General features: G+C 39.8%; 1 protein-coding gene across 1 annotated transcript in view; it reads right to left on the reverse strand.

Moving 5' to 3' along the window:
• Window positions 1–23,627, reverse strand: part of LOC119649384 (MOXD1 homolog 2) — a 310,141-nt gene that overhangs the window by 158,304 nt on the left and 128,210 nt on the right. The window contains exon 3 of the mRNA XM_038051502.1: window positions 15,957–16,428. Coding sequence (XP_037907430.1) covers window positions 15,957–16,280 — 324 coding nt within the window. The 5' untranslated portion in view covers window positions 16,281–16,428. The remainder of the gene's footprint in view (window positions 1–15,956; window positions 16,429–23,627) is intronic.

Below are 23,627 nucleotides of genomic sequence, written 5' to 3' on the forward strand. Positions count from 1 at the left end.
ACTCGGAAGTAAAATTGAAGCAAAGAGCAAACTTAGCCTTTATAGGGCTAATTTTGAAATCAAATGTAACAGATAGCTGCACGGTATATATGACAACCCAGGAAACTTGGAAATTGCGAAAGCTCGAATGGGCTAGCACCGTTCAACGAATGGTAGACTCGAAGCTATCCAAAAGTTAGCTAAAAGGGAAATCCATCGTTGCAAAACCGAAAAAATGAAGGGGAGGAATCAGTTGATGCCTACAGTACCATTGAACTGGGAAGGCTAAAGACCATCTATTCCCGAATCCGATCCAAAAACATTAGCAAAATCAAGCGATCCGTTGGAACGACGAATACGGGATTATTGTTGTTTAATCTGCTCGGAAAACTATAAACTTTTTAGAATATTTTCGGAAAATATGTCATTTTATCTCTGCAGTGATATTTTGATTTTCAACCTGTCGTAGATAATTGAATTTGTAAAAAGAGGAACAAAAGCGGTTATGTGGTACCAAGTTCATTCCAGGACAAACCTCTGCTAATTATATATCTCTTAACAGACTAAAATTTTGGGATTGATGTTGATTACTCCAGATATTTGTGTTTAACGTCTCTCGCCAACAAATCAAACATCCTGAATTAGGCTAACGAGCATAGATGAAACCACATTTGCCATTCATCCAGTTCAAAAGTAAATTAAAGCAGCGCCATAATAGTGAAAGAAAGGAAAGGCTATGAATGAGCAAATTACTTCTGATAGCGTCTTCTTCTGACTTCTGTTCATTCAGAGCCAAACAAAAATTCAACAAGAGTTGCGTTTTCTGTTTATTTAAAAAAAGTATTTGCTGAAAGTGGAATAAATCTAAAGCCCAAAATTTTGCGCTGTAATTTAAGTAAATATCTTTTTATGCAGGGTATAAAAGCACTAAACATTTTACGAATGCAATATCCGTAAATTCATAATTCATTTCTTACCTTCCCACAGATGACTCAACAACCACAAACCAGTGTTTCATGTCAGAAAAAACAAGCATCTCCCAAGTAAAACAATCACTGTCGATCATCAAATTCATATCATTAATCAATGTCGACACCATATCGAAATGGCCTTGCCTGATGAACGCGGGACGTGATGAGACTCAAAAGGTGTGGCTATCGGTCCATGACTTGCTCCCGAATATAAAGCAATGAACAATGTTTTAGTTCAAGACCAGCCAATAAGTACACAACCGTAATTACTGGGAAACAAAGTTCAAATTCATCAAAATTCTGCATTTTGCGAGCAAAGACCAAAAATATACTCCGGAGGTAGAGTAATGGGAACCGTGCTCCATTACGAATGCCAAAAGGATTTATGTTGCAGTAATGGGTACTTGGGCGTAAAATAGGATTTCCAGAATGATGATGAACCGCATCGCGAGGGTCATTTAATTTCGAAAGAGGTGAATTTTGGCTTCTAGAGGTGGAGACCGAATCTAATTCATTTTTGATGCTACTAAGCATTTAGGAGAATGTAAACGATGCTTTGAACAATATCGGATATGACGGGATATCTTTCCGGGTAATTATTTTAGCAGAAGCAGACGTTCCTATATTGCATGCTTTAATGCTTCAATAAAGTTTCCCGCTTTACCTTTCCATTTCAAGTCCATTCTACACATCCCTAGTATGGAATGACTCCGCGAAATTGTCTTATTTCATGTCTTCCCGCTTTTCGTCCCTGACACGAATATCAGTCAGAACAAATATTCAAAAGGTGAAGTGCACAGAATCTGACATGAAAGATATGAAAGCATCTCCAGTTCAACGAAGTTGATGTTTCTGAATAAAAAAAACTCCCGGCACCACTTGGGACCAACTACCAAATGCATCACATCCGAATGCAGCAGTCATCGCGTTCAGATGAGCCGTGTAAAACCAGAAGAATTCATCATCTTGATTTCACCTTGTTCAAACCGTTATAATGTATTTTTATCAGAGAATGGTTACGTAGAACATGTGCAACGAGCTGGAGAGATTGGACATCGTACATGTGCATACTTTACGATGCATAATACACATTTGTATCTGATATTCGTGTTTCGTGTTGTCGATAGTTAAAGGTAAGAGAAAGAACAGATATTATGCATGTTTTCAAAACGAGATTCAGTTAATGATGAAGTTGAAGTAATGATGATAGGAATAATGAATGATGCAACCAAGTGTGTACATGTATGGAAAGAGATAGAAAAAATTAGTTCTGATCTACCTTCTGGAAGTCAGCATCAAGAGAAAACTCGGATCATCTACCTTGGAACTTTTTTTGAGAAGGAAGAGAAATGGTTGAAGATCTGCAGGGTTCTAACATAATTGCTCAACAGTTTTGGGTTCAAAAACAGTACATCAATTATTCAAGGATGCATATACTTGAGGAAGACTTTGCATGTTCTTCCAATTTTGCTGAAGTTGAGCCAAATATTTTTGCTTAATTTGTAGGATAACATCTTTGTCGCTTCCACTCGAATTTTGTCCTACCTTCTTAGCACTAGGTATGCGCATATATCTAACATTACCAACATTATGCCACAAACAATTTCAATTTCTTTATTTACCATACGCTCCCAACGAATCGTTACAAAGAAGGTCACTCACCTGAAAGAAAGAAATATACAAATTAGAGGATTGAATTGAAGAAAAGTAATTCAATAATTGAACCATAAATGCATATGTAACTATTATATTTTCTGCGTAATTCTGTCAAAATTTGTAGTAAATGTCATTGCAAATAGTCAGAATGACCATCCGGGTTAATTATGGTCAAACAAGAAGGCAGAGCAGAGCCAACCAGCAGTACTTAAGTGCAGTTTGAGTGAAGTATTCCGTCGACACGCGCTTGCACGACTCTGCAATAGTCGGCACGGGAATGTGGGAAGCTCTTTTGGACACATTAAGAACGAAAATGACGCCAAGTGGCTTAGAAAACACTTGAGGGATTGAGATACAATCAAGTGAATATCTCCACACCTTCTGTCCTGCAAGCTGTTTTCTCGACCTCCGTCAAGAACCTACAGAACCTGAATAAAGATGCGGAAACTTCATTAACGAAGAAGCTGTTTTGTCATAGTCATGAAATCGTATCAGTAGGACTGCCACCAGAATAACCAGCAGAGGAAATTGTTACTTTAGCCAATATTGTTCGTGATGAATTAAAGGTTATGAATCTGACCTTAGACTGCTTTAAGGTTTTCGTTGTGCTCCAGGTCTGCGTTGACCTGCGACACCAATTTGTATTATAACTATGGAGGAGGCAATGGTAATCACAGTCAACAAAGTACGGGCAATACTGAAACTTGGTGCGATGGACCTGCTGAGCTCCAGCGCGGAAATCAACTCTGCCAAAGGCCTTCATTCTAAGTAGAAATATGTAAAGCCTTTTAACAGACTCGCAGACCTTAATTATGGTATCTCAAAGAAGTGCGGCGGTTGTAACATTAACCACCACTGAAGCAGATTTAGTTCATTGCTACAAAATGGGTCACTTTAGAAGTGTACGCCATTCAGAGTCGTATGTCAAGCGTATGTCGAACAACCGTCGTTTAAATATCGTAAAAACTAGCAACTTTCGTAAATGCGTCGATTTCAATGAGGACCGGACGCTCATGATCGTCGATATCAATAACGTGCGGGGTCCAAAATCAGAATTCAGACGTGGAAGCTGATTGGCCCGCCAGAGTTGAAGTAATTCGAGCACCGCCGTAACTTAACGAGTAATCCGATCATTTTCCTGTGCTATATGAAGACGAATCCATCCTGAAAAAGAGTTTTACAACTGCTTGAGATCAAATAGAATCAAATAGTGATTCACCAGTGATGACACCAGCTACATGAAAGTCATGTCAATATTGTCTCTTTTAAAGCAATGTATCTTGAACTCTTCGTTCGAACCACTGCGACATAGTGAGAAACACAAATGCACCTAAGTTTGAACCCATATGCTGAACTGCTTCGCCATGCGCATCATCCTATAGCGCTGAAAGATAAACTTGATCCCTTCGCCAGCCGAGCCATTAAAATACGGAGCACTTGTGGTCATCGCATCCTAAGCCAACGGAAAAATGGGAGTCTATACTGACTTCTCAAATGAAGTGATAACCGGCTGATCGCAGACTATTAAACGCCAAATATGGGTGAATTGGAGCCCATGCTTGGCAGCTGTATCTCCGGGAAATTTGACTATTTGGAGGCCTGTCATTATTTATAGTTGAAAAGGAGACATCGTTTAAAATGGACAAAGAAGGACGACGAAACGTTTAGCATCATCGAGGAATGAACCCGAGGACCCTTTTTTGTGCACTTTCAACAGCAAAAGCTTGTCTGCACAACCGGAGTGTGTCAAACCAGTACCGTTTAGAAGCATTAAATAAAATGTACCAAAATTACAACCAAATTGAGAATGAAGTGATCACATTAGTCACTGCCGCCGAGAGCTTTCACAGGCTCTTATGAGAATGCCGATTATCCTTTGGACTGATCATTGTCACTGTTGCTGATCTTAAACTAAATTAAAAGTAAAAAGTTTAGACTAATGTGTTGGTCGTCAGTTGACGATTATAACTTTAGCATGAAAAATGTCCAAAGCGACAAATTTGCTGCAATTGGCGCAACTCTGGTAGTAAGACTTAAAGCCCGAAGAATGAAGAGCTAACTCAGTTTACTGGTCGAGAACACCCTGCTCCTAAACCATAAGTTTATCGTACTGAATACAATTCACGAATTTAGTTTCAATCAGCGGCACCGCATTTATCGAGTCGGTGTCTGAAACAGCCCGTTAGGATTCACAAGTCGATAAAATTGGCCCTTTGATATCTCTAAGGATACCTAGCGTTTTCAAGCCAACCTAAGTCAAATAGTAATATCCACGGATCAAAAAATGAGATTTAATGCATCTGCATGATGTGATCCGCTTTTTTTTGTAGAGAAGATTGGGATGAACTTTGTGTAACTTTAAGGTGGTGGATCGTTTTAATAACAACGTCAGGAAGGAAATGAACTTCGAAAATACTCTGATAGTTAGTAGAAACCTGTGAAATATTTTCGGGGTGAACTAGGTACTAACTAGATTAAGTCTTATATAGTACGTTATATGCGTGGCGTGAAAAGTGGGAGTTCCACCGAGGTTGTGGTTATTTCCAAGAGGACAAGGGACCTTTTGGCTTCAAACATGGAGTTGCGTTTCAACTTGGACTCCTTAGTTCGGCCGATTTAGCTGTTTCTTACATCCACCATTACGAATGCTGAGCCTCTGGTTGTGGTAAAAAAATTAATCTGTGTCTTAAGAAGACCGTGGGGCTAAACCACCAGGATGACGGAAATTAACTAATTGCGATTATTTTCTTCTCATACTCAGCTAGTCCTTAGTATCATTTTGAAGAGGATTTTGTTTAGTTACATATAAGTTTATGACAGATTTCGTTAACGTGAATCTGATACACGAGTAGCATTATCATTGGGGAGCGATCATTTTGCAATGAACCGAATGCTTCCAGGTGGCGAGAAATGCAGATAACCGTTTCCATATACCTATACTAACTAGGAACCAACAAGGAAGAACGAGGAAGAATTCAAAAACCTGAAATGGGAAAATTTCGATTGTTTAGGCGCGCCGACTTTAACATTTACCAACATATGCTTGTTTGCCTCTTTGCCAGCTAATTCGACAAGGTAGATTAGTTCTGAAACTTCGTTCCCTTTTTGCTAGCCTGTTAGGCAGGGGCCCATCTTTTGATCGCTGGTTCCGTCTCTTTCCTTATCTTTTGGCATACAAATAAGGAGGTGTTCCTATTCAAATCCCTTCGTGGGATTTCGCCAATCACATTCAAAGGTGTACAATAACTTATAAGTTTGAGGGAGACCAGCGCGCTGGGGCAGAATGCTCCAAGTTGAACATACACTCGTAACATGGGCTAGCTTCCTGGAAAGGGTATTACATCCTGGGGAGATGTTTGAAGTATTGGCGAAAAGAATACAGACAAAATTGGATCGAGTCGTAAATACCTGTCTTAAGTCTGACAAAGTAAGGAATGTTGATAAACCTTCGTAGTCAGTGGTAAAAAGAAGTTAATAAGCTAGAATTGCAGTGCATGTAGTGCATGGTGGGAGATTTATGTCATCTCTACTCAGAAACGTAAAATCGAAGTGTGAAGCCGGAATATGCTATTGCAATAATACACATAATAATACACAAATCTTATTGATTTAAGCGCCGGTAATTATGTTCCACAGTATCAATCAGATTAGCGATACTTTCATCATGGCAAAGCTCAAAGAATGATCTTTTAGAATACTATGATCTCAACCAGCACACACTGCAGTAGAATATTTTGGCCACCTGAGAGCTAATATCGCAAAGCATTCCGAATGAATAAACATTTGTAACTGAGAAAACAAACAAAAAGCTGTTCTACATTACATATTGGCACAAAAAGGATTACAGACGAAATTAACAAAATCTAATGCCGAGAGCTGCGAACGTTTTATCGGCAATTTTGCAGTATATTTGCCTCCTTTGGTAGATCCCCCTTAAAAAAGTAAAGCGAGTAAAAGTATTGGTGGTATTCCGGGTTCGTGCGCAGTAAATTGGGTTATGTTAAAGTCGGTCTAGTGGTCTTGATGTCCCAAACTGGTATGCAGATGTCTGGGAAATATTTCGACCGTGAGCACAAACGTTTTTGAAGATTTTTAACAAACAATCCCGGGAATTGCAGAAAGGCAAATCGGAGTTAACTGGAACGCCGCGCAGAAGACAACCCACGACCGGGCAGGGATCCATTTTCCATGTGATGGTTTATGAGTTTAAGAATAGACGCCCAGCCCTTTTAAGAAGTGCGATAGGACATTAAGACGAATAGGAGGTCATCGCTGGCTGGTTCGAAATTCCCAGTTTAGAGAGTGATGGCGAAATAGAAGCGCTGAATCACTGGATTGGACTGCCTGGAGGTACTCTGCTTTTTAGTTTAGTTTTGGCTAACCTAAAGCCCTCAAAGTGAATTTCTCGTGCTATAATACCCCAAAAAAATTGTTATACATTCGGAGGACATAATAAGCCTGGTCAACAGTGTCGTTTAAGCAGGTTATCGCACTGAGAAGATCAAATTCTCAGCTAAAAATTAGCCTTAGTTTGTCATCAGTAATCACCGATTGAGCTTTGCGGGGTTTTGCGGATTATAAAAGGGAGTGTACAGCACTTACGAGCCGTTTCGGTCACGCTGCTTCCAGGCAAAGGTGAGGCAGCGTCTGATGAGTTGCCTCTGCTCTGCTACGAAACCATAGCCGTCTTCGTCCCTCTTTTGATCCTCCCTGAGACTTACACAGGATGCAAGGAAATGAATCTTCGATTCAGCAGAGCTGACAAAGTCAACTATTTGGGTATCGATATCGTATAATGTGCAACCTTTGTCTCGACCACTCGGCTCTTTACATTAGCCAACCTAATTATGATATCCACACATATACGGATGTCGCGGTTTTAGATGAGACAGTTTCAGGTTGCATTGATTTAAATCCCATAACATAACCAGGGGTAGATTCAAGACTATATATGCGTTTTGATAACCAACCCCACATTGGGCGCTATTTTGGCAAAGTTATTAGAAAATGAAGCAATATAAAAATTGCAGTAAATTGGGCTAAAATTCGGATAGTGAGAATTGAACAGAGACTATCAACAATCTGCATTCGATTTAAAATTGACTTGATTTCGAAAGATTGAAGATATCATGAATATGTTTGTGAAGGATCAACTCTACGTTATGAGAGTGTTATGCAACCTGTCAAAGTGTTAGCTGTTTAACAAGAAGTTGGGTGCACTTAATGCATGCCCAAAGTTCATTGATCAATAATTGTTCCAACTAAGATAAAAATAGAAACCCCTCTTAAAACTCATATATAATTGGCTAATAAAAAATAATCGAAACATATATTACCGTTAAGTATCCACCTAATAATAATCAATTTCAATTACACAATTCACTAAAAACCACTTTACCTTCCATTATATGTTCATTCTACGGATCAGCAGTCACCCCCATCGGCTAGGCCGTTTGTATCTGAATATCTGAACCTTGAAAAAATAGCTAGGAAGCGAAGAACAACCACTACCGGGTCTACCGTCGACCAGCAGAAAAACTCACATATCATGCCTAAAGGTTGTTCTGTTTGTGTCGTGTACATAATTAGGGAAGAAAACTAATTAGACACACCTTTACATTAATGTTAATGTTGAATGGTTAGAATACGATCCCGCGCCTCTACCGTTGTTGCTGTTTTCGGGCCGGTTCTGTTCCTTTTGTCATTCTTGGTTGCTGTTTCGATGCCCCCTTTATTGGCTCGGTTGGGTTTTTTTTCCTTGCGTTATTAGCCACAACTAGAAACGGCAGCTTTTCACTATTCCTATTATCGCACTCCACGCTTGAGAACTTGATTTAATAGATTTTCTCTTGTTGTTGGCCATAACGACTATTTGCCGGGTTGTCGTTGCATCTATTGTTGCTAGACAAGAGATGGCCCTCGGAACAATAAAGTTATGTTAATTGAATGTTTTTGATCTTTTATTTCTCAGCTAATTTGAAATCTTTGCTGTAGGTAATAATATGGAAACGGGTTAAGGCCTGCTCTTGTTGGGCTGATTATAGTAATTTGTCGGTATTTAGATAGAACATTTTATTGACGCAGAACCACCGGAGGAGATAATCGCAATAGGAGACTTTGTAAGCATGCTGTCCGCCACGACTTTCTTTCATTCGCAACTTTCACATTACTTAGTACTTCAGCTCTGAAGCGATCTAAGCTTGCAATTGTATAATTCAGACAAATATTTATGATCAGGACAATTACTTAGTGTAGTCGTTATTCGATCCCAGTGGGAAGATGTAATGTTTCAATTCAATAATTTTTATGTAACATTACAGCTCGTGACTTAGCCCACCAAAAGATCCGACCTCTCAGCGATCACTTGATCCCTGATGCGATTAGTAACAATTGAATTACATGTTTTTCGCTCTCGAGCCTAAGCATTCACTCCCAAAGATTCCATCTTGAGATAAATATTGCAATATCCATTCCAGCCAAAGATCTTCCCCACAGTTTTTCGCTTTCCGTGCTGTAACCTTTAACTGATCCATTCTCAGAGCCTAAATCTATTTTTCCCTATTGAGTTTTTTGTTGGAAATGTTTAAAAATCACAAAATGAAATCGTGATTGGTGAATTTGTTTGACCTCGTGCATTGTTCTCATCTGAGATTGTAAGATTATCTAAAATAGTGCAAGCGCGTTTATAATAGACTCCAGTGAAACTTCTCGATTTCATCGGGCTCGAAGGAAGAAAGAATTCAACTAAGACTTATTGTCTTATTATTTGAATTGTGATGATTCGTGGTGTTTCGGAGTTAGCAATGAAGGTCCCTCTTGGGTTGCCAGCTGAGCAACCGCAAAGCAATAAATATGAATCTATAGATACAGCCTGAGTGCTGCTTTTCTGAAGTACCTACATCGCCTCACCTTGGAAAGAGATCATACCTTGAGAATTAGCTTAAACAAGTTCGGTTGTTATGTTTGAGCCACATGACGGCGACTGGATAGTGGCCCCAAACAAATTGGGCTTGTGTGGCCTATGTTACCCTCTGCTGTTCATACGTCTGTATATCTTTCCCCTTTAAAGATATATTACCGTCTGGTCAAGTTTATTTGCTCTTTGGGAAATTATTCACATTCAAATGTTGTGGTTACGATGTTTGAGCTGTGGTTTCGTATGTGAGTCAGTGGAGACCCAAAGAAAGTGAATGAGCAATCTTGCGGGTTATTTTTCAAGCCTATCTATGAGTTCTGGCTGACAAACTAAGTCGGCTGTCTGTATCATCTTGAATCAATCTCGCAATTTGTTTCTCGTTTGATGATAATAAAATATCTTGTTTTGGATGTACAAAGATGGAGCCGATACTGTCTGACCTTGCGGTCGATGAGTTAAGATGTGTGATGATAATGATTATCGTGGGCATATCGACAAATCGAATATTACAGGGAAATCCATCTATTTGCGGAGGATAGCGCACCTTGATTCACCGCGAGAATTCAAATTATTATGATGGTGGTGACTTTAGTATTTGTTTGCAGTAGAAGGTTAGAACCGACTTACTGGAGACAGTTCCATTAATCACTGTTCCTTTTTGTTTGATCAACAATTAGTATTGTGTAATTAATGAGCTTGTTAAAAGTATCTCGAAGAATAATCGTGTTGAATTCCAGTCAAGCATCACTTTCGGCTTAAAAGATATTTATGATTGAAAAATTTTTGTATGAAGCGTGGGGCTTTGTACGGCCATGACGAATCCATGAACTGAGCAGCACGTTTTTAACTGCGCAAATATTAATCATTAAGTAAAAATTAATCTTTCATCTAGTGAATCTAATCGCGTGGCCACCACCCGATGGTAACTGCTGGAAACAGGGTCGCCAGGGTGGTAACCTGGTGAGGCATCAATTGTGGAGTCCTAGTAATATGTGGTTGGAGTTGGACGGATAGTTCTTATGGGCACTATGGAATTTCTGGATAAACAGCTTCGTAGCCGATGTTGCATCCTGGTGCGTAAGGAATTCACTTGGAATTCGTAAAAGATCAAACAAAAAGCGCCTGTACCACCTTTTTCGAATGCCAAAATACCTATCCGCTTAACTGTAAGCATACTACGTCTTGAGTCTGTAAACTGAGAGGGTCGTGTTGGCTTTTCACGTCTCCGACTAGAAACTTTGAATCAACTTCAACTAGTGCCAAATTAGCCAAATAAACAGGACGATGCCCAAAATCTCCGATGTAATGACTGTAACAAAGAAAGGCATTTTTTTTACTTGTTTTTGCCTGTTATTGTCATCGGGGTGACAGGACCCTACATGAATTCATGTGAATGAATGTAAAAATGGACCAGTGTTTAGAACAACCTTTGACATTTGGTAAGCCGGTGTGCAGAAATAAAAGATGAAGGTTCTATAGAAAGCGTTAACAATTCCAACAGCGATGATACTGTAAAACAGAGCGCCCCCATAGGTGCATCCTTTCGAGATTTGCAACGGACTAACTACGACATCATGAAAGTGTCCCAATCGATGGCCTGAGGTGGTGATATTCTCCATAAGTGAGGTTTTGCTCAGATTAATTTATATCAATTCTGTTGCTTTAGCTTTGTTTGCTTTCTGACTGCTTTAGCCAAATATGACGATATAAAAGTCATTTCTAGGTCACTCGTTAAGGTGAGAGAGGCTGAGGATAATGTCAGAGATCTCACACACAAAGGACGAACGGTTTCGATGTACGCATTGTGGTTTTGCATCTCAAGTGTACCTTAGGCAAGGTTAAAATACCCCCTACAATGTTTAGGAACTCACCCGGAACCATTTGGCATATTACCTAAGGCAAAGTCTATTTATTGTAGGACCCCGCCAGTGGTTCAGACAGTATCAGCTACCCTGCTGTTTTTCCTATCTATCTCCCGTTTTCACCTTGAGAATGTCTTGAAATCAAAGTGCTACTCTGCTCTATGTGACATTGTTCTGCACAATAGCCTCGATTATTTTGTCTGGACACACCTGACTCCCTTCCGATGACAATCCTGTCTTTTCGGAAGGAAAAGATGTGGCAGGCATCATCGACCACCTACTTGCAGTAAATATAGTCAGACGACAGTGATTTTCCGATTGCGTGCAGATAAGGTTACGAATACCCATGTTCGCAGACCAGCTAGAATAGATAATAGCCAGGAACTGGTTCCTGGGTAGTAATAATAGTTAGCATGTTAATACTGTGGATTTTCGACAAAAGATCGGTTACGATATTTTCGGGGAGAACTGGCATATGAACTCGAGTTGTTGGTGCCGGTGGGAGAGGGGATCGTCGAGTTTTGGCAAGAAGACAGGGACGCGTGGCTTATGATACAGAAGTCAAGCTTTGACCGTTCATTTGACATCGCCTCGAAGATTCTATTATTCGTGCTGTAGTGTCGCGTCGCTACGTGTGTATCAGCCTTTTAGAGAACAAACGTCAAAGTCCCTTTCTGAAAGAAAGGATACAATTCTACTCCGATGATTCGAAGTTGTACATCGTCAGAGAGTGTCATATTAATTATTTGAGGATAACTGCTTTCACGCATTGGTCCTAGCTTTTGGTGAAAACCTTCGGAGCCTAGTGTCCATGGAATTGAAATTTCACTTGCTATGTATGAGAAAATCATAGGGAGTAGTTTTCCTTCCATTAACGTGGAGAAATTGTCATTACCAGTTGATTGTGCATTGGATGTTGAGATATTTAGTAACTTGAATCAATTCCTGCTGACTTCAGCGCTCAGGCATGCGTGAAATGTCATCAGAGCGCAAACCAGCGAAAGTGTTCGTAAGCAGCCTTAACTCGACGGAAGCAATGAGGACACCACCTTTGTTCGCGATGCAGACATTTATTTCATTTAATGCATCGTCAAGATGCTATTTAAATGCTTGAGCCCCCTTTTCAAAACCTAGAGGCTATTGTGGCGAACTCATACAAATGGTGTAGTTGCCGTAGTTCAAGGGATGTGTATGGAGGAACTGGGAGCTGATGATATGCTCTCATCGTGAAAATGGTGATGCAGTCTTGCAGAACATTGATGAGATCACGAATGCGCGCAATGGGATACTGTCTTCAACCGTGGCAACGTTGATTATCCACAGGAAGGTCACTCCCTAATCGCTTGGTTGTCTGGGCGACGGCTCGTCGTTCAAAATGAACTGGACTAGAGGTGATTTCTCAGAAAAGATAAGATAACCCTAACTAAGACTTCTAGGGCAGTAAGTTGCTGAATTTTTCGCCAGTGTTGATACACAATTTCAAGTCGGAATTATCGTTTAGCACAATTTAAGGTTTCTGGATGGCTTAGGAGCTTGCACGGCCTTGGTGCAGGCGCGGTCTAATAGCTTTCCAACGAGGCGTCCTTAGAAGGACCAAGATCATGGTTTAGTCAAGTTTCTGAAATTTGTATTAAGTGCAAATTTTGTTGTGATCCCATAAACAAGATTGAAAGCATTCAGGGCTATGTTGGAAATATTCTCAGCGTGCTTGATACTTGGATATTTCGGACTTTACGTTGCACACCATGACATCGGCCATGTCATTACAAAAGTAGTTGTAATGGTTTGACGGAAGTTAGAAAGTTAGTTTTAGCTGCCCCTCTCATAGTGACATGGCAGCCGCAAGGATGGTCCAGCAACTAACAAGGAGCTCGGTCTGCTAAAGACGAAATTGTTCGCACATATCTAGCACTTCTTTCGCCTTTCTTTCCTTTCTTTTCGGTACTAATCACCAACTGTAAACAGTGGTTTGAACATGATCATATCTCTTTCCACGCGCATAAACCGTGGCAATAATTTCAAATTTTATGACTCAACACGCACAAAGAACAAAAATACTTGTGTTTACTATATGAAAACTCCGCTCATTCGATACCTTAGCAGATTTTTTATGAGCCGAGAGTTAGAAGTTCATTGTAAAACGAGTTTTTCGATGGCTGAGTTACTGTTCGCTGGTGAATCAGCAATTTGTGTGTGCCAATTGTAAAACTTGAGTACGAAAAAAATTAGGGCCGACACGAATGTGGTGCCAAATCAAACGAAATCAAACAGGGAATGCAATTTCTTGACTTAATTCACCTTGGAAATATCACCTTGATGTGATATCACTCTCTAAGCAAAGGATATTACTTTGTGATTACAGGGCAAAATTGCGAACATAACCTTTTATTGCCCTAACCGTGCATGTGACGTTATATCACCAACATCTCATTTTACACACCGCAGTCGATACTAGAAAATATTCCTCTTGACCGGAGTGATATTTGCACTACATTTATCATATTCGTAGCGTAAAGCATACGGCAGTGCCAAGAAGAATGACTAATGAACCATTCGTACAAGAGAAAATAGCAAGATTCCTTCTCACATAATGTAGTAACATATTTTCTCATGCAAAGGGCAGGAAATCATAATTCTCGCGATCGCGCATTATATGTCACTCACTTCCTATTTCTTTCTTGGGCATTGTAAAAACCCCCACATTAAAAATTTAAATCATTTTTCCTAGCAAAGAGAAAAGGGGCTCATAGCACTAGCAAATTCACCAGGAACAGTCGGTATCAACACGTGACAGGCGCTACCGCCGCTTGCGCTAGGAAAAAACGGTGTGATGAATCGAATGATACATGACAACATTACCCGGTGATGTTAAATGACGCCCTGTAATATGATATCACATCGATACCGACATTATAAAACATTATTCATCACAAAGCTAAAACCTTCATTACTTCTTTACCGACTGTTGTCAGTGATGTTAAGTGATGTTGTGATTTTCGTTGACGATCGTTTGAATTATACTTTAAGGTAGTTACTCTTGTGATATAACACATATCATTATCTATACCAGGTCAGGAATGGTGTAATCGACTCGGAAGCCCCATCTTTCCGGTCGCATGCTAGGTACCACGCAACAGTGTAACTCTGCAAGAAAATGCAATGATACATCGAACGAAGGAAGAAGAAAACCAGATTCTTTCACACATTTTTTCCAACCAACTTGTAACCCGTAACATTCTCGCTAGAGGCACCATTGAACGACAAAAGGTTACTTTCTATGGGTTATTTAGCATCTTTTGAAGAGTTTTGAGCACGGTACCTGTCAAAAGCAACCAAGCTGAAGTAAGGGTGGAAAATATTGTAGTTCCGCGCACCATGAGAGCCATATGGATGAAGACACGAAGGTACGATATTTTGCATATCCATTTTCCGAGTTAAAAGCCCATATAAAATAAGGGCAGGTGTTTCGGCCATCTGAAACCTAGCCAAGTACGACTTCCTTGGTGTGAGAGGCAGGAACCTCTCTAAAGTGCAAAGTTAAAGAAATTTATAGTCTATCCTTTATTCGGAATACAGATTTTAGCGTCGTAGCAATCGTTTGAAATTTCGACTTCCTCTTTCTGTGTTGTCAAAGCAGCACTGTGACTGTGTACTTCAAGACTTTCAAGGAGCCACTATAATCTTAAAAAGGACCACAAAGATTATAAATTTTGTATTCTTAGTATATGTACTCCTTAATTACATCCACATCCTAATAAGCTATAATCCCGAAAACCCTTAACTTTTCAAAATAATCTTTCCCTTTTCCGGTCCCGCTGTTAGCAGATAACACTCAACATGCGCTCATGTGAGAAGAATGAATTTTCGGCCTGAATTATTCCAAATTTCACATTTCTTAATCCCGGAAAGTAGCAAGATAGAAATGCGTCTCTCGTAAGGTAAAATAAGGTAAAGAAGGAAACGAAATGAACATTACAATACACCAAAATGAATAAAAAGATGAACGCTGTTATTTTGATGGCAAAGAGCCGAATGTAACGAAATTCAATCTTGTTTTCAATGAAGTTAATCACTGGCTTTCCAGTAAATCCGCTTTTAAGACTTTTTGCTTGAAGCGAACACATAAAGTCGACGAGAAGTTAATTTTTCCAGATATATTTACCCAAAAGGAGGAACAATAACGTAACAAAGGAAATGCGTGCCTCCATCCAGGTAAATATTTTGCGTAAGCAATACGTAGGACCGGCAGCAAACAATGCTGATTTGTTTCGAAGGAAAAAAAAAGGATAAAGACTTTCTCATATTCTGTGCCTATCAATTTTCATAGAAATCTACGTTAACAACTGTCGGACTCCGGAGGTATTCAATGTTCCATTTAATTTCGGAAGCGAGCATGATGCTTATTTTTAGATACGTCTTGCGTGTACTCATTCAGAAACGTTTCTCATGTGAACTCGCGTGCATGTTACTATTGATTTCAGATGATTTTGCAATTTTTTCTTTCTCTTCCACTTTCTGTTACATAAACCAACCCAAAAATTTGATTAAATTATGACTGAAATCGTTACATACCTGGAAATATGCTTGTCCCTGATCCACCCATCCGACTGCAACGTCCGAACCGCCCAGCTGTCCATCTCGTGAGAATCCTAATCCTACATATCCTAATGTTCGCACTTGAACTTCAAATGTGATTTCTTGCTTATTGATTGTCCAAAGCAACCGAAAATCATTATTAAGATCTACTGACCGATCCCATGATATTGAATGGACCGGCACAATTGTCGTTAAGCACAGCACCAGGAAAAACATAACAAATGGTGACGATGTTTCCGTCATCCTTGTGATGATCGACATCTTTGAAAACATGGTCCGGTTCAGATTTCTTTTATACATTTTATTTAGATATTTGCAATTTTGATAATCTAGATACTTTCCCACCGGCAGGGAAAGTGTGATATCGATGCTTAAAGTATAGCACGACAATCCGCAGTAGACACGATTTCCTTGTACATCCAATTCAATTTACGTCCGCACGTTTCATCTGCAATTAAAAAAGAAAAGATATTGTTATTTTAAATACCAATTAAATTCATCTATCTTAAGATGCAAGAAGCATTTTTCTCTTTCGTCCTTTCTTTAATTATTCCATCTTAATTCATATTATCTTCATCATCTCTAAAAAGCATAATTTCTACAAAAAACCACTCTATCTGCATTTAAGCCTTTCCAACCCCCTCCGGTCGATTTCCTATGCAGTGAACGGTAACCATCTTACAAGTGAGTAATTCGAAATAATTAGCACTTGCAGTTCTACCCGTCTCGTCCCTAGTGGAGTGTTCGATGGAACCGCCATAAACACTTGACAAGATCATTCCTCCGTTTTCCCTGTCCAAGAAAAAAGTTCTTCCTTCACTCAACGACAATGGCGCTTTATCATTATACAACATCCTATATTTTTCCGTTCTTTATATCTTATTCTTGGCCGTTTCAGTACTTATGATAGTCTAGGAATCTGCTTCAAGTATCTGCATCATAATATGCCCGAGGGGTATGCACGCTTGCTGATTTAATTGTAAAATTGCAATAATATTGCAACAAAAAGTAGTCATCATTAGTGTTTAGTAAAGTATCTTTCTCTTTTAGCGTATCTTGTATCTTCAGTTGTGCGGGATGCTGTCTCATCAAAGGGACGGGCAAGAAAATGGCTCTGTCGCAAGCTATGTAACTATTGACGGAGATGCAAAGAAAATTGGGAATAAAGAAAAATGAAATGTTGTAACGATGGAATTTGTAATTTGCAATGAAAGTCACGATGACCTGAGACAGATATTGGAACAGAAAAGATTTTTTCAAGAAGTTGGAGCAAACTTAATGATGGAATTATCTTTCCAGTCTTGTCTGAAGTTACGCCGACTTGTTTATAATGTCTGGTTGCCCTAGCGACAGGCATCTCAATGGTGCACCAATTAATAGTATATTCGAAAAAAAGCTGACAATTTTTAATTACCTTAAGTGTTTTATTTCTTCTTTTTTATTAGGTGTGCCAAGAAAATGATTTTGGACAAGCGTTTTTTGTAGCTATAGTCGCCTAAGTAGAACAGATCCCACCAACCATCCGCAGATGTAGAGCATAAGAATCCAAAAAATTCTGGGAATTAATTAGTCTCCCGAATATTTCACCTTTAATGAAATTTTAATGGTGTAACTACAGACAAAATTAAAGCGCTAATTTGTGAAACCAAAAGAAGGTATCGTACATTTGGTCTGAAAACGTTTAGCCTCTTTTACTCGTTTTGAGTATTTTCGCATCGCGATAATCCTCTGTTTTGAAAAAGGAGAGTTAGGAGAAATTGCACTACGTCCTAAAAGACCTATTGGGCCCTACATTAACCGTCAAAACGCAACGCAACTCCTGACGTCAAAAGTCATACCAGTTCCACATTGAGTGCAACCCACACTTGTCACTATTGGTATGAACTGACAGATTTAATACTAATTCTTGGAGATTCAAAGAAACATGATCTGAGAGGGTAATTTTTTGGAGGTAATTAAAGTTGCAAAAGGAGTGATCGATTGGGAGGACTTTAGGTTTTGATTTTGACAGTTGTAAACGTCAGGACTACAAACTTGCTTGGAAATGAAGTGACGCAGAGCTACTGCGTGATGTTGTCGCTCTTCCTGAATCTGTGACCTATTCAGTTCCACTTTTATATTCTCATCAACACATCATTGGATAACTAGCCTATCTGTCGAAGTTTTTCGTTCGAAATGGTATGAGGCCAATGTACCCGACGAGACGTCGTAGTGTTGAAGAACATTAGCACAATATAGTCTCCACTTTATTCTGGGGTTGAGATAACTGCATTTCAAGATTTCACACAAGGCAACGTAGTCTAGAGCTGTGAATGTGTCGAAGGACCTCAAGTTCGGTGCCACCGTTGTTTCTAGATATACAAATAGATCGACTCCTTCGATGCTCTGCCCGTTAGTGCAAATAGGAAGGGTGCAATGACCAGTCAGACGGCGAACCTCAGTTTAGTTTGTTTTATCTTCAGATGGTCTTGACACGAGATAGAAAAATACAACACGGATGGATCCTTTATCAAGCCTGTAAAACAAAACGAGATGGATAAAACCTGAAGACTATTTCCTCTAGCCTTAGTCATCGAAATATCGAGATCGAAGGGCAAGAAACATCATCACCAATGATTGATTAGCCTGACTTTTGAAAAAAGCCACCTAAGAGAGTATGCATGGATTTGCTTTCAAAATCAGCATTGCTGAAATTATAACACTTTATACTTGTCATTATTGAGAGGTGAAAGGACGCCTACTAAAAAGCTGAAAATCAAAAGCTACTGTGAGCGTCAGCCATTATCTGCGTTTGCCCAATCTGCCCTTTACTGAATTTGTTTTGGATGTTAAATCGTCCTTTGACCTGCATATTTGAGAGAATCAAGCTCCATTATGGACGAGGTAGGCTTATAGCTAAAAGTCACCAATTCAAGGACATATAAAAGGCCGAGTTCCTTACAAGTGAAGGGCGACTCGATTTTGTAGCTTCGTTAATTCGAAGCCACTTTTCTGACAACTGGCATTCAGTTGCAGAATTCCAGATCGAGTGGCTAACATTGTTGAATACAGCCCAAGTTAAATAACTCCCAAACACTAGATTTACCGACCCATAATCTGCTTTCTATTCACTGACAGAGGGCAATCTCCTCAGCGGAAAGCTAAGAATTTTTGGCATTCCGGTTCTTACGAAGGAGATTTCCAAATGTTTGATATAGATCACGCATCATAACAAACCAGAACTATATCAGAATTTTCTGGAAAATAATCGAAGCTACAGACTTAGCCAGTATATTAGTGACAAAATAGAGGAGAAGAAGGGCAAAATAGAAGAGTAGAAGTAAAGGGATAGGAAGGAAGACTGGGAAAAGAACAGAAAGGAGGGAAGGAAAAAGTAGAGGAAGCGAGAAAGAGAGAAGAGCAAGGGTAGGGGCACAAGTAAAGTGAAGGAAGAAGGATGCACGGAAGCGAAGGGAAAGGCTCGAACAAACAGAAAAGGAAAAAAGGAAGGTTAAAGAAGTACGGGTTGAAGAGGAGAAACAAGTATATTAGGAGGAGGTAGCGGAACAAATGAGGATAAAAAGAGTGGAAGTGCGAGTTGTAAATAAACCCTAAGATGCGACAAAAGAGGGCTATTTACCCCTGAATTTAAAGACACATTTCAATTCCAAAAGCAGGAAAATAGGAGACTCAAAAAACTATTTCTTTGCTGAGCACTGTATAACTTGCAACAATTTTCCTTCTACATTTTGGCTTGTTTCATTCGCCGGTCTGTTTCACTTCTGTAACCAATGCTGCATTCACTCCAAGCATATAGTTTACAACACTATCTACAATTAAGCCGAACCCTAGTTCCACTTCAAGATTTTTGCTGATATTTGAAAACCTTGAGCAAGTGCCAAAATCAGTTCCATTCCGCGCGGGACACTTGGACATAATGTGGTGACTCAAAACAGGCGGTAGATGAACCACAAACAATGGAAAAAGTTTCTTTTGAAGTAGCTGGGCCCACCATAAAGAAGGAGGCGGACTCAGGGCTTTCACCATTCCAAACAAAACTTTAGGTTAGCTCACGTCTCATGCGTTGCCTTTGCCTTGGATGAAGCCTGAAGTCGTATATGGTGTCTCACTCAAACTAAATCGGTAAAAATATCTTCTGTACCTACCAAATCCACTTACAAATGCAACGTAAATGCGCCTAATTGACTAGATTTTTTTGCTAGCACCGTCCCTGCAATAGCTTACGTTGTCTTTTACGATATTGTTGGGTAAATGCAACCTGTTTGATTTGAACTAAGTCGACATGCCGGTTCCATTTCTTCCCAAATTTTTATGATCCCGAATTTGAATAACAGCGCCACTAATAATAAACGTAATCGGTGGTACTTCATTTCGAAGTTTTCGCACAGGGATTCAAGAAGACAAGTCGGCCTAAAAAACATTCGCAATCTAACCAACCTTCAGAAATGATGAATATCGAGTAGATAGTGTACACTCACCAAGAGTCTCCGAGTGAACCAAAAGGGTGCTGTGGACAATTCAAAATAGAGAAGTTAGAGTTTCAAACAATACTGGGCCTGGGTACGGTACGCTCATTGAACTTTTTAGAAAAGTCCAACTCACACTGGGTAAAAGCCATGAAATGATTGACGATCATGCTAAAGTTATAGAAAATTAAATGCACACACGCGATCGGTACAGGACATGTTCCACCAATTATACCAAATACGAATTTCTCACAGGTTAGATCCCTCCAAGGCATTCACCCAAATCACCATGGCTAAGCAAGACAATGAAAAAGCCGCAATTTTCTTCAAATGGACAGTAATGCTTCTCGGACTCTAAAATATCTTACAGATGCTTTAAGTGGAAATAGATGGACTTAATTTTTATCAGCATCGAAATTAAATGGCAAACAACAAAGGAAGCGAACATAAAGCCTCCCCAGATACAAAATCCGATTTCCCCACAGACACCTCAGGCATAGCAATAAATAAAATCCTGGAAAAAACCTTCATAGGAAATTGGTAATAAGTCCTCCTAAGTGCTCCTGTCCTGGACGAAACCGTCAGCCGTCATTTTGAAAAAGCTTGCGTCTGTGGCCCAAAAAGTGAGGTCTGTCGGCCACAAAAGTTCATGAAAGTTTGTTACCAACTGGTCCGGTCCGTCGTCAAATCGGTGCAGACTCAGGGCTCCCTCAATTCCAAACAAACCAAAAAACTAAAGAAACTCAAATGAAAAATTAAGAATTATAAGGGCTCACTCAGAATACAGAAGTGCTAAAGGTGCACCTCCTCAATTTACTATCAGGAACCGGAGTTATATGCGAAGACATACCAGAAACTTTTTGGAAAAAAATATTTTGAGATCATTCATTAGTTTTACACCAAGGAGGCAATCCAAAGCTATGAAAGAAAAATACATTTGGGGCGAAATATAAAAAGCTTGCTGTAATGGACTAGGAATAGTATGGTTTGCCAAGCAGCTAACATCTATTATACCAACCCAGTATATCAATAAACCAACCCCAAGCCATAAGGATATCTGATTTTAGGCTCAACTTAGACGCAGACATCATCCCCAACTCCAACAGTCACCGTACGTTCATCAATCTAAAAGACTAGCCAGAAGAAGTGTCATTGAAGATCATAGTTGCAAAGCTAATGGTAAATGTTCTATTGTCTAATTTGAGAGATCACGGGCTTTTCGGACAACAAAGATCATATTGCTGCAATCGGGGCATGGTGAATCAATGGCGTGGGTCTTTGGAGAATCTTGATATGACCTGGTTTAGCCTTCTTGGCTCGCTGTTCCTTGGACATAAAGCACACTCCAAAGGACCCCTAATATGCATCACTGCAAAAATAGCATATAGAATTGCACGCCGATACAAAAAGAATAAAGGGCAATTTGATCATATGACAAGTAGAAAAGGCGGTCTAAAACGTCTTCTGTCAACTAACATAAACCAGCAAGTTCACGCTGAAAAAGCATGCAGAAATAAGAAATACCAGTCTGGTTTCAACGACGCCGATCCGCTGGACAAGTAGAACAGCACAGACGGCAATAAAATCAACATAAATTATCACATTCGCCCCAAAAAAGGCAAAGCAACGCGGGAGGTAGATGTGGTAGCACCTGGAACAGCAAACTCAAAAACTGTCGCTTTCGAAAAAAAGAAAAGCTTCGTCCCTAGCTCGATTTTTAACAACAAATCATATTGTTTGCTCTGTTGTGACAGGTGTGGTGATGTTTTTGTCAAGCACAATGATACTAGTTCCTAGATTTAAAGTGAACTCTAAATGCAATAAACCTCTGTCAAATTCGGGGGAGTGTTTTTATTCTCTAACTCCGTTCCAGTGGGCTACAGACACTTACACATACACTAGCGATACACTTTATGCAAGCCAATCGATAGATAAGGTGTGAACTCGTGAACTTGAGAATTTCTATCTAGTATCCAACTGATGTCGACAAGATTGCGGATTTCAATATGCATGGCCAATTTTTCCAATAGCTCCGTATTCGGCAAGATACTTTAATTTTGAACAGTTGCGCTCCTTGAAATCAAGCGCATAACTTTGGAAAGCAAATTCTCAAGAGGTCCCAAATGTATCCTGTCCCAGGACATTAATGGGAACTAGAGACAGGCCTGTTGAGAGAGGGGAAAATGGAGGATTTCTTTCTGATCGCAAAGTTTTTCCGGGGCCCGAAGTTTGGAGAAATTTTAACGAAATCAGAAAAATTATGTAATTTCTGGAAGGGGTGCACTGTTTTACGACGCGCCGAGTTTTGGCTTGTAACGACCCTGCGTAGAACGTAAGAAAATTAGTACTTTCGGGTATAATAAATGGCTCATTTTGGATCCTACATCACCTTCTAATCCCCGAAGACGGTGTTCACACGAGAGTCAAATACTAATGCAACTTTTCCCCACACTGATGCACCCTTAGTGGAGTGAATTGTGGTATCATTCTACACCAAATTACATATTACTCTCTACAAATTGCCACCATAACTTATGCCTATGTGCAGCCTTCCTTGCAATTACCCATAGCTACTGTCACCATGGGTGACCGTCACCGGGTCCAGATAAACAAAAAGGAAAGCATAAAAGTAAAATTTCGACATTATCTGTTCCCTGTAACTGTTGTACATGAAAGTAGCCTCCCTGCAGGTATGCGCCAATGCGAGTAAAAGTCAAAACCCAGTACGTACCAGAATAGATAGCACCTAGAGCACCTATGTACGTGCCGAAGAGCTTAATGCGAAGCATTGGTGCTAAGGATCCAACCAAAAATTACTCACCACCGAAAACTATTCCACTTCTAGTTGTACCGCGTATATGGCCCAATTTTCTGTAAAATAGTTGTTCGTGCAGTTGATTGCTTCCTGTTTTGTTGCCACACACTACACGAGGGTGCCTTGACTATTGTCGGTAGTCGTTGTTGTTGGCTAGAAAACGGCTCGCATACAAAACACTTTAGTGAAAGGAAAGAGTATTCAACATGACTATTATTGTGTCGACGTTCGTTGGTGGTAAGGTACGCTACGTATGCTAACTTACAGCAACGCAGCCATAATAGGGTTAACGTTAACTCCACTAAACTTGCTCCAGCTTTCACTCCTGCCAGGCGATGAGAGCACTGTTGGCGTTTTGTTGTTTTC

The sequence above is a fragment of the Hermetia illucens genome, chromosome 2, assembly GCF_905115235.1.
Source record: "Hermetia illucens chromosome 2, iHerIll2.2.curated.20191125, whole genome shotgun sequence".
In the NCBI taxonomy this organism is placed as follows: domain Eukaryota; kingdom Metazoa; phylum Arthropoda; class Insecta; order Diptera; family Stratiomyidae; genus Hermetia; species Hermetia illucens.